Source organism: Drosophila ananassae, chromosome XR (genome assembly GCF_017639315.1).
Source record: "Drosophila ananassae strain 14024-0371.13 chromosome XR, ASM1763931v2, whole genome shotgun sequence".
Lineage (NCBI taxonomy): Eukaryota > Metazoa > Arthropoda > Insecta > Diptera > Drosophilidae > Drosophila > Drosophila ananassae.
Genome location: NC_057932.1, coordinates 9178587 through 9190584, shown reverse-complemented (window position 1 = coordinate 9190584; position 11998 = coordinate 9178587). Strand labels below are relative to the sequence as shown.

The 11998-nt window shown below is 38.4% G+C and overlaps 1 protein-coding gene across 4 annotated transcripts in view; it reads right to left on the bottom strand.

Annotated features, from left to right (window-relative positions):
* Positions 1–155: 155 nt before the first annotated feature.
* LOC6502035 (furin-like protease 2) overlaps positions 156–11998 on the bottom strand; it is a 28328-nt gene continuing 16485 nt past the window's right edge. For 3 of the 4 annotated variants that reach the window (XM_032456015.2, XM_032456011.2, XM_032456012.2), the window contains 14 exons: positions 10906–11010; positions 10594–10851; positions 10109–10243; positions 9877–10036; positions 9111–9414; positions 7816–9048; positions 7568–7755; positions 3782–3938; positions 3429–3700; positions 2871–3153; positions 2615–2814; positions 1964–2236; positions 1557–1777; positions 156–789 (listed from right to left, as the gene is read on the bottom strand). In XM_032456015.2, coding sequence (XP_032311906.1) covers positions 382–789; positions 1557–1777; positions 1964–2236; positions 2615–2814; positions 2871–3153; positions 3429–3700; positions 3782–3938; positions 7568–7755; positions 7816–9048; positions 9111–9414; positions 9877–10036; positions 10109–10243; positions 10594–10851; positions 10906–11010 — 4197 coding nt within the window. In that variant the 3' untranslated portion in view covers positions 156–381. The remainder of the gene's footprint in view (positions 790–1556; positions 1778–1963; positions 2237–2614; positions 2815–2870; positions 3154–3428; positions 3701–3781; positions 3939–7567; positions 7756–7815; positions 9049–9110; positions 9415–9876; positions 10037–10108; positions 10244–10593; positions 10852–10905; positions 11011–11998) is intronic. The other variant, XM_032456014.2, reaches the window with a different exon arrangement.

Here is an 11998-nt window from a genome sequence, read left to right as displayed (position 1 = left end):
AATGTTTTAAAATGTTTTGTTAAAAAGGGAGACTTGCCACTACATTGCAGATTCATTTTAATTGTTCCCCAAGTTGGAGACACCTTGAATATAACGCTTAAAAAATCTTTCCCCTTATGTAATTAATAACAACAAAGAGCACTTTCAACTTGACATAACATTTTTCATAAAAATTTAATACAAACATTAAATTTACAAATATATATATAAAAACAATTCACAATCACATATAAATTTTTATCATTTTCGGATGTTAAATATTTCGATTCGCTATGTTCCTCAAAGTAATGTAAAAATTTACTTGTCCAGAGCAAGAAATCCAAGATCAAATTCTTGATAGTAAAATTACTTTCGCATTTGAGTTTATCACTGATTGGGCAATCAGCTACAGACGTATGTACGACTTGTTAGCGAATTCCTGTTCGTGTCTTTAGGATTAATATCTCCATCCGTTTCCTCGAAACTTATGGGTTGGCGTTCCAATTTCTGGTCGGCTTTGCATTGAAACTTGATCGTATCAATATCTTTTGTACTCTCAATGTAAAATTCTTTTCCGTGAAGTATGCGTTTAGCTTTGGGTTCGAAGACAATCCTTTTCACTTCCGTGCCCGCATTTCCGACTTCCTCGTCTTCTGAGTTTTCGTCTTGGCTATTGTCGTCCTCGCCAATGTTAAATATGAATCTTGCCTCGCTTTTAGGTGTTGCTGACGAGTTGTTTCGCCTGCTGGACGATTTGCTTATAATTTTTTTATAGCGCACTGAGTTCCTGAAGACGTGATTACTATTCCGCTAAAAGATAAAAATACAAATTTTTTTTTAACTTTTTGCTATATATATATATTTTTTTTTTAATCAGGATCACCTCCAGAGTCGATATATGTCCGTCAGTTTATTTCTCTAAGTTTTCTTAGTCTCTTAGTTTTGAAGCTACCGACTCAAAACTTGACACACACCTTTTTTCTTTATCAAATAGAATTTTAACTTGTTTAAGATCGGGTTCGCTCTGCTATATTTTATTGCTAGCTTTTAAATAGTCGGAATTGCCATGATTTTGGTGTTTTTATAGTAAAAAGGATAGAATGGATCATTGATTATAACTTAAATTTTTCACATTTTGCTATATCTGCCTATAACTGATAGATCGGAAAAATACTTCTGAATGATTAAGTAATCATTGTCCACGCCACTTGGCTGATGCTTGTTTGCTATATTTGGCAGCTATAAGATAAATTCAACTGATACTAATAACAATTTCTAAAAAAAAAATATATAATATATTTAAAAAAAAAAACAGGTAACATTGGTTAAATAGCAGCTAAGCGATATAGTTGTCGACCCGACCTATGACTGCGGGAAAGGAAAAGAAGGACAAGTAAGTGCAAAGTTTGGAGGCGATAGTTATAAAATTGACAGACTATTTTGCATGAAAACAGACAACAAACAGACATGCTTTAATCGACAAGGTGATTACGATTAAAAATATATTCCATAAGATCGATACTACACAGATAATTACGGTTTATAAGGAAAATATTTATAAGTGTGCAATATCTTACCTGTAAAACAGCAAATATGACGGAGAAAATCGTTATGATCAGCAAACAAACTGCTACGGCAATGGCTGTGATGGCCGTCAGTGGTGAGCTCAATCTAAGAACAAACTCGTTGCTATTTCCTTCATTACCAAGTGTTCTGGATTCAGAATCGCCTCCAAACGAATTGCCGTTTCCAATAACAGTGCGGCGTTTTCCACCTGTTGAGGTGACCTTACAACCGCCTAAAATGAAAACCAATGTCCGATTTAGGGCACATCAAGTAAATTTTTTGCTGTAACTGATTTAGCTCCGCCCGAGCTGGTTGAAAACTTTAGCGTTTCAAAAACTATGTAAACGCGACACGAACTTATTACCCCTCCCCACGTGCTAATATTTTTGAACTTCTAGCTTCGAAGCTATCGTCTTACCTGTTTCCTCATTGCAATGACAGCAGTTCGAAAGAGTTGTCTGGTTCTGACAACAGGGAACACATTGGCTATTGAGCTGGTCCAGAAAAAGTGGCGCTAAGCAAGCTTTACAGGAGTATGGTCCAGGCCCGAAGCAGGAATGACACGAGTCGTGACACGTTATGCATTTTGATGATGTCGAATCGTAGTACTGTGAGCTAAGGCAGTCCATGCACAAGCCGCCATCTAGCATAGAGTGTGGGGGACATGAGGTGCAGGCGAGAGGTCCAGCGTCTAAAATAATTTTAAATGATTTTGAAATGTAAATAAAACACTTTTAATTGCTCTTTAGTGAAAAAGTAATTCCTGGACTAATCGACGGAATTTGAAAACATTAATTTTTGACTTTATACAAGCTTCTTTCAAATAAATTGGATTTTGGACCAAACCTTTCTCTCAAATGGCTACAAAAAAATTACAATTTTAGTTTTAATTAGAAAAATTTTAATAAGACAATATTATTTAGTTAGTTAATTAACAAAATAAAGGAGTCAGTTTGATCCAAAGCGGTCCAGCATGTTTCGAGTTCGTGTTTACCGAGACTAAAGAAGTGTTTTCAGGAAAAACGACACAACACATGTTTAAAATATTTTTGTCAAGCAGAGTTCTCACCATTGCACGTTTTGCAGTAGTGGTGGCACTTTTGACAACCAAAGTCAGATTTGTAGAAACCCTCGGGACACTCTGGATGACATTCGCCGGCTGCCAGTTGCCAACTGGCCGGACACTTCACGCACTGGTTGCGACGAGGTCCGCTGCAAGTGTGGCAACTGAGATGACATTTGGCGCAAATTCCCCGGTCACTGTAGTAGCTAAAATGCGAAAATTTGTGTAATTCTAGACATTATGTGAACATTTTTTTAAATACCCATCGGCACAGGTTGTACGGCATTCTCCGTTTTGAAGCTGTAGACCCTTCAAACAATTACTGCAGTTGGTACGCGAGACGCATTGGCTGCAAGTGTGAAGACACGGCAAGCAAACACCTGTCTCCATGAAAAACCCGTCCTGACAACCGCTCACGCATCGTTTCTGCTCCAGGAGCCGGTTTGGAGCACAGGACGTGCAATTCGTTTCCGAAGGTCCGCTGCAGCTTTCACAGGAAGCGTCACACGCCAGACAGTGATCTTTCGACTGGCTCAAAAACTCTGCTGCAAGTTGATTAGGGAAATTATTATATTGCATTCAAAGTAAGTGATAGAAATGAGAATAGTAATAACCAGGTTTGACTTCTGTAAAGAACTATATATGAATATATATATAGGATGAGGATTTCAATGTTCTACATAAAAATACATGGTAAAATTTGGGGAAATTCCGTAAGGTTGAGCGCGAAAATAGATTTTGCTGAAGACGATTTTTTTATGTCGGCCTATGATGTCGGTCTATAGCAATGCAGCTTAATTTAAATGCATAAAAGACTTACATTCACTACAAGCCTCACTTCCAGGAACAATACATTTATCTTTCGCCAACGTCCAGTTTTCAAGGCACTCTGAACAAATTCCGTTGCTGGTGCAGCTTCTGCAGCCCTCCTGGCAAGGCATGCACTCGAGGCGTTTCTTGTCCGCAAAAAATCCACTGGGGCAGCTGTTAAGGCATTTGTTTTTCCAGACATATCGACTCGGGCGACAGGTAATGCAGTCTAGCTCCGTCGGGCCATTGCAAGTGGCGCACGACGAGTGACACAAGGCACATCTGTTTTAAAACCATTATCTCAATTGGTTATCTCAACACACATTTTTCAGGTCGGCAATATAAATTTTTTAACACACTTACTTATTATCCTCAGTTTCAAACGCATTTAACGGACAAGCAGAATAGCATTTGTTTTCATGCATAACAAGATGATGGTCGCAACTTGTGCAAAATTCTGGATGATCTTGACACGAAGCGCAATTTGGCTCACAAGGGATGCACGTTCTGTTTCTGGAGTCTGTAAAAAGTACGAATGTATCAAAAACAGCTTTGAATAAAAATTATTAACAAGGCTGTACAGGTAGGATATGCAATAAACAAACAGAAATAAAACAAGAACGTGAAACTAGCTTCGGGTGGAACCGAAGTAGATAAACTTTTGCAGTAAATTTGCGGTTTAAATTGTTAGGTATATGTATATCGGATCGGATATACACTGCTGGCCAAAATAATAAGTACACGCTCATTAGATTTCTTGTATGTCACGTAAATCTTCTTTTATTACCGTAACGAACCAATTCTAATCTCTTTTAGTTTTCTGGCATAATGTTGATTATAAAAATACTTAACATAAGAATATTTCACGAAATCTGTAGAATTTATTGTGGATTAAACCTAAAAAACATAAAAAAGGGTTGGTCAAAAAAATAAGTACAGAAATTCTTCAAAGCCTCTAACTTAAAAATAAAAAACATTTTCTCAATTCTTTTTTTTTATAGTAATCTTATGCTAATACCCAGTATATCCCCCCTTATTTTGTATAACTTTTGTTATCCGTTTCGGCATGCTGGGCATTTATTTTACGGCACGTCTCCAAACTTTGTCTTCTCTTCAAATTGCTGTAATTCTTCTTTATTTTGAAATGTGTTTGTGCCAATCCGACGATTAAGCTCTCCCCATAGGTTTTCTATTGGGTTTAACTCTGGAGTTTGTCTTGGCCACTTCATAATTTCCACCTTGTTTTCGGTGAACTAAGCCTTGACCAGCTTTGATGTGTGTTTTAGGTCGTTGTCCTGTAGAAAGACCCATCTCAAGGGCATGTCTTCCTCAACATTATGTCAGACAATATATTTTTATACTCAAATCGGGTCATAGTGTCGGTAATTCGATGAATCGGGACAACTCCATGCCAAGAAAAACAGTCCCTAATCATAATGTTTCCGCTTCCATGTTTAACGGTCTATTTCGAGTACCGGGCGTCGAATTCTTTGCCTTTGGGTCGTCGTACATTCTTTCTGGAGTCGTTACCAAATATATTCAGTTTTGTTTCGTCGCTCCATAGGACATTATTCCACTTTTTGAAACCCTCTGGTCCAGTTCATGCCAAATGATTTTGGGCTAACTGTTTCCTCATCTTTAAATTATTCCCTCGAAGGAAAGGAACTTTTCAGGCTATGCGTCCTTGTAAGCCAGCAACAGTAAGTCTACGACGAACTGATCTAGACGATATTTCATGGTCAATATGAGCAGTGTCGGTCGTTTGACAGGATTTCTTCTTCCGACCCCGAATTTCGAATTGAACCTTGAATTTTAGGCAGAATGCTCTAAAACCAAAAATAATGACTGCCCAAGTCTTTTAGCGATTTCCCGAAGACTTTATCCTTCCTTTTGCAGAATTAAAGCAATTTTTCTTTTTTCTGTTGTACAATTTTTTGTATGTTGTACAATACATCTTTTTTTTTTGCCCCAACTATAGAATTTTTTTTCCTGGGATATACTTAAATATGCTAGGAAAATAATAAAATCCCACATATCTTAACTCGAATCTAGCTTTAATCCTTTAAAATTTATCAAAGTACACCTGTGTAGTACTTATTATTTTGACCAGACCAAAATCGCCCACCCAGCAAAAAATTAAGCTTAGTATTGAATACACGAGGTTCCCATATTTCATTCTTGTTTTAGAAATTCTGTAACATTATAACTTATCAATATCAAACAAGAAAGGAAAGCTAACTTCGGGCGGAGCCGAAGTTGATATACCCTTGCAGTTGAGTCGCAGTCCGCTAGGTGGCGCCACGCATCTTATATTATTAGATATATAGCGGATCGTATATAGTCGGCCGATCCTTATGATCCTTAAATATACAAATCAAAACCAAATTCTTCAAAGAACGGCTGACTGTATCTACATTTTAAAAGGATCTGCCAACAATATTCTATAGCTACCATATAACAGAATGGTCGAAAAGGTTTTAACTTTTATGATTGGGCAGATTTGTGCTTGGAACTTCATTGTTTCAAATATGTACATATAATTCGAAATTGATCTGATAGGAGAGGGAAAACTCGAAATAATTTTATTGAATTTATTATAGGTGGTTAAACATTATTTTCGGAAAAAAAACGATTTTCGGGAAAAAATCATAGAAGACCAAAAATTAATGTAAAAAATCTGAGATTTCAAATTTGGGTGAGTATTCCAAAGATATGGTAACTGCTAGATGCCATTTTTAAATTTTAGTTGGTACACATGCATTTCGAAAATGATATGCACTAAAAACAATGATGGTCGACGCAATTACATGGGCTACATAATTCAATATATGGTAAATTTTTATCAATTTCTTCTCTTAGGTGTACCTCGGAAACTTTGGGTGATGGAACCTATGTTTGCTCTGGATTTTGGTACAGGGGAGCCTAAAGGATATAGAACAGATAAAATTATGCGTGGAGAAAAAAAAAGTTGGAAATTGTCGGCCTGTGTTATTTGACTCTATTTTTTTCAATAGGTATGTATATAATAGAAAATTAATATCCCTGTAAGTATAGTATATATTATTCGGCTCCGTCCGAAGTTAGCTTCTCTTTCTTTTTTATGACCTTGCAGAGTGAATCAAATTTTAGTCAAAAGTGTGCAACGCAGTGAAGGAGGATCTCCATCCTCTTAATTGTATACATATTTTTCATTAGCTTGGGTGTATTTGAAGATAGAAATTTAGCAATTTTTATACCCTTGCAGAGGGTATTATAATTTTGGTCAAAAGTGTGCAACGCAGTGAAGGAGACATCTCCGACCCCATAAAGTATATATATTCTTGATCAGGATCACCTCCTGAGTCGATATAAGCATGTCCGTCTGTCCGTCTGTCTGTCTGTCCGTCTGTCTGTCGGTTTCTACGCAAACTAGTCTCTCAGTTTTAGAGCTATCGAGTTGAAACTTTGCACACATCCTTCTTTTCCTTGCAGGTAGTATATAAGTCGGAACGGCCGGGATCGGTCGACTATATCCTATAGCTGCCATATAACTGATTGATCGGAAATGCCATAACTTTGGTGTTTTTTAAGTTAGAGAGTTGAGACTTTCCACACGTGTTATATTTGACCAAAATATCTTGTGTACAAAATTTCATAAGGATCGGCCGACTATATCCTATAGCTGTCATAGAACGATCGAAATTGACATAACTTTGGTGTTTTTTAAGTTAGAAAGATGAGATTTGGTACAGATTCTATTTTGGGAAAAGCAATCTGATCTGCCAATTTTCATAAGGATCGGCCGACTATATACGATCCGCTATATATCTAATAATATAAGATGCGTGGCGCCACCTAGCGGACTGCGACTGAACTGCAAGGGTATATCAACTTCGGCTCCGCCCGAAGTTAGCTTTCCCTTCTTGTTAAAATTCATATAATAATAAATTGATTGGTAACGAAATCCTCATAAGGATAGGCCAACTGTATCCGATATTTGCGATGTAAATATGATACAATATATTTTATTATATAATGTGTCACCTAACTGCAAGATTTTATCAACTTCGAATCCTCCCGAATTTTTGTTTTATTTAATTAAGCTTTTAAACAAAAAAAAAACAAGATTCTTTCAAAATGTTAAATTTTTTCTTTAGTTTTCTGACTTACTCTCAAAATATCCATCAGGACAAATTTGCAGGCAGACGGCAAGATCGATGACATGCAGATAAGCTGGAGCACAGGTAAGACAGCTGTCGGGTCCCGCACCAGCACATGTCTCGCAAGTATCGTGACAAGGCCAGCATATACCGACCTGATTGGGAAAGGAGCGCGGTGGACAACGGCTGACACAAGTGCTGAAAATCAAATAGTCTTGTTTAAGTGACAAATTTGTAGGTTTTTCATTGTCGACATACTTATCAAGCCGGTAATGACTGCAGGCCACACACTGGGTGGGTCCTCTCCCGTAGCAACCTAATGAGTCACACTCAGCATCACAGGAATGCAATATCGACATGTCATTACTTCTTTGGTCAGTTGCTCCCAAAACTTGAACGGCAGCTGCAGAGGTGGAAGTAAATGAGTCACCAGAAGTCGTAAAGGACGCACTTATATTGCGGCCATCCAATGTAGCAGTAGCTGGCTCTGGATTCGAACCAGCGCTGCTGAAAATGTTTTGGTAGTTGAGGTAGCTCGAAAAGCTGTCCGTGTTGAAGTTGCCACCTTCATTGGCGGGCTGGCCGATATTCGACCCCGAGGGTGGAGCCGAGGGAAATAGAAAGGGATTTGATACTAGAGGACTGCGTAGCTGCGAGTTCCTACTGAGAAGCTCTGCTTTGAGCCGCATTGGTTGAACAGAGGTGCCGTAAAATATGAGCTGCCACTTAGAAAGAATTCCCGGCTGGTTGACGCGTCTCCGACCGCCGTTGAGTACTTGCAAGGTCCATCTGCCCTCAGCTTTTTCTCCCCAGAAATGGACGCTGAGGAAAGGCCAATCGTCGAAGTTTGACTTGACGATATCGCGTGGCCTTTCGAACAACAACGTGCTGGTGGTGCCCATCGGGGACGTGAGTAGGATGCGCAAGTTGCCGCGAGGAAAGAAGCGCAGTGTTATGCGGCACTGTACGTGCTCTAAATAGCGGACTTCGTTAATGGTACCAGCGCAACCATTCACATCCATATGTGTGTCCAATGTAAAACCATAAGTACCGTCAATTCTGCGGTCTTCGTTGTTCTCCCGCGACTTACAAATATGCTGTGGCGGAACAGAAGTCCATTGCTCCGCCAATGAAACCATTGCCCCCGCGTCCATCAACCCGTATCCGAACTTATGGCTGTACTTGCGCTTCACACCGTTAAGCATCCAACCGGCTTCTTTTTCCAAGGGCGCTGGCCGAGAGGTGTACACCACCAAATACTGCATGTCTCGCCATGTCAATGCAGGATTTGCCTCGAGTGCCAGTGCACATATGCCTGCCGCGAGAGGCGCTGAAGCTGAAGTCCCTGTGTGCTCTACTGTGCAAATGTGATCAGGCCGCAGGCGGCCGTCCATGTCCACAGTAGCAACGCTTTTATCGTGACCCGGGGTTCCCGAACTATAAGTAGTGGCTAGGGTAGAGGAACATTCCTCTAAGTACCAGGGTTTGAAGCTATAATGCAAATATTCACAGTTAAAGAAGGGCTTAAAGAGCATAACTCTCTTGATACTTACCCAGCTTGAGTTGCACTCGAAATTGAAAGTGTGAAGATTGAGTTGGTGTATCCGTCGCAATTGCATGAGTCCGTGTAGCGGCCACCATTTCCTGAGGCCCACACGAAGATCGAGCCTTTTCCTTGCCGCCCGCTTGTTACACCGTAAATGAAGGCCCGGCGCGCCAGTGGTCCAGGGCCGTCGACCGTTGAGCCATCATCCTCTGGTCCCCATGACGCACTGTAAATGTCAATATGCGATGGATTGAGACTTAGTGCTTGTGCCTCTACTACATCGTTGACCTTCCCATCTAACATACGAACGCCTGCAATATAAAGGGGTTAAAATAAAATTGTACGCTTATTTTGTATTCTATATTAAGTTCTTTCTTGATTTACAAACCGAATTTTTGTACAAACCAAACCGAACATAAAAATGTTTCTTCTAAACGGTGATTCGTTTGTTTCTAACACGAATCTCCAGTCAATTATGAATCTTCCAATTTTTTTCTAAGCAAACAAATCGTTGGGAATCTCCTCGCCCACCTTTAAATGACCGATAATTTGTCTTATAACTTCCATAGAAATCATTTAATAAAATCCAAATATTTTTCTGAATTTAGTACCATCCGAGTAAATCTTATATTACTGGGGCTGATATTTCTTGGATTTTAATTTCTTCTTGAATGCTAATTTATTGGTAATTGCAAGATTTATAAATTATCTCCCCTTTCCTGTTTTTTTCATATTATTTTAAGGACCTTTTACTGGATTGTATACACACTTACCACCTATACTGGCATTATAGGCCACACCTACTCCACAATAATTGTTAAAGGCCACCGCAGCAACTTCACCGGCGCATCTGGTCCCGTGTTTGTTGTCCCCATTGTCTTGGGGTGTTGGATCAGAGTCGTTTCCGTTTATGTCGAACGAAGCTTCCGGATCCTGAGAGTAAAAATATTATCCATTAAATTATATAAATACATAGTATATATATAGTATTTTGTGAATTTTTACATAGTTCTGGGCCAGATCCGGATGATTTGTCTGGATGCCGTCATCCAAAATGGATACCACCACTCCTTTACCGGTGTAGCCTTTATGCCATGCGGGTCCCACATTCATGTCCAACCCATCCTTAGCACCTCCATTCTGTGAAACAACATTAGGAGAATATTTGTTAAAGTTAAATTTTATACCTTTATTATACCAAATTAAGCTTAAAACAAAGATACATAAAAACATAAAAAAAAAAACATTTCATCCGTTTAGTAAGATCCTGTTTTATTGGATAAAACAAAAACTATAATTAATGTATAACATTCAGAGGGAACTCAGTCAAGAGAAAATCTATTTTTACTGAAATTTTAGAGAGGGTTAGAAAGAAATATTAGACTGAAATAACAGAAAGAAAAACAACAATAAACCAACTTTGGATCAAAAATTTAGCTTTAATTAATGGTTTTAAAAATTAAGAATTTAAGTGAGATATGATTACATACTTTACTCACCAGATACCACTGCTCCTTGAACAACGGATCCGGAAAGATGGAGTGCGAACCGACATCCCGGTACTCCATCCGACTTGAGTGCGTGGCTAGCGAAAGTGACTCTGGGGAGAATGAAAGATGCGGATTCGGATCGACTGCGAAGCTACCAGGCGGGCGCAAAACATTATACGGACTGTAAGTAGGCAAGTCCTGGTAGGGACCATCACGCTTTCGGCGCACTTTTTCGTGCTGCTGCTGCATCCACTCTACCTGTAAGTAACTGTCTTAGAAACTCATCAGAAACGGAACAACATTTAAACTTACTGCATCTTCTGAGCTCAAAGCTTTCTGGTGCTCTCGACTGGAACGCAGTGATCGCTTCGATACCCGATGATGTTGAAAGAGATAGTAATTATCAAGGGCTCCGATCTAAAAAAAAATAAATTGTGGACAATTATTATTCAAATTATTAAAAAAAGGAACAGTAAAAAGTAAAAAATCATCAAAATCGATACAAATTAATATATATACAGCCCATAACGTGATTTTTTAGCTGTGTGACGCAAGGATAACCAATCTTTATGACATTAAAAGTAAACTTGGCCTTTTTAAAGGACTAAACTCGTATTTAAGGCAATGAGACTTTAAAAGATTTTGATAAAACAGATAAAAAAAAAATTTATAAACAGGATAAAAATAAATTAAATTTGTGAAATTAATTAAAGTCAATTTGCACTGGTAAAATCTCAGCACCGACTTGTCTCATTAAGGGGTTAGGTGGGTTTACTCGGCCAAAAAGATGACTATTTTCAATAATTTTTTTTTTATGAAGAATGAAATATTTTATTACAACTTTCAAGTTTCTTAAATATATTATACATATTTGAAGAATTTATAAAATGGTCAGAAAGAAATATTGAAGTCAGCCATTGAGACTGTTGAGATATCAGAGTTTTGATAGCGACCGAATTAATAAAGACTCCACAATTCGATTTCAATATTTTTTATTGGGTCAATTTAACCCCAAAACAACTGCAGCGGCCGATCCCAACAAAACCGAATATACAAGTGCATAAACCTAAGAGCTTGCGCAGAAGCTCCATCAAAGCTCCCAAAGTGCATGCGCTACAAAAGAACAACAAAGCGCATGCGAATCTGGGAGAAACAAAGAATATGGAACAGCTGATAATGGGCAATTAGTGGACCGCTGCGGCTAGTTACACTGAGAGACTTAAATAGAATTAATTATGATATTTGATGCTGGCACAAGTCCCAACAGAGACGTCATTTCTGATGACCTTCGGAAAAAGGTGCTTTCTCGATGACAGCACAATTCCTGTCAGAATCATCTAAATAGAAAAGACCAAATATTTTCTTTTAAAACAGACCTAAAACTAGAAACTGAACAAAGGAAAAA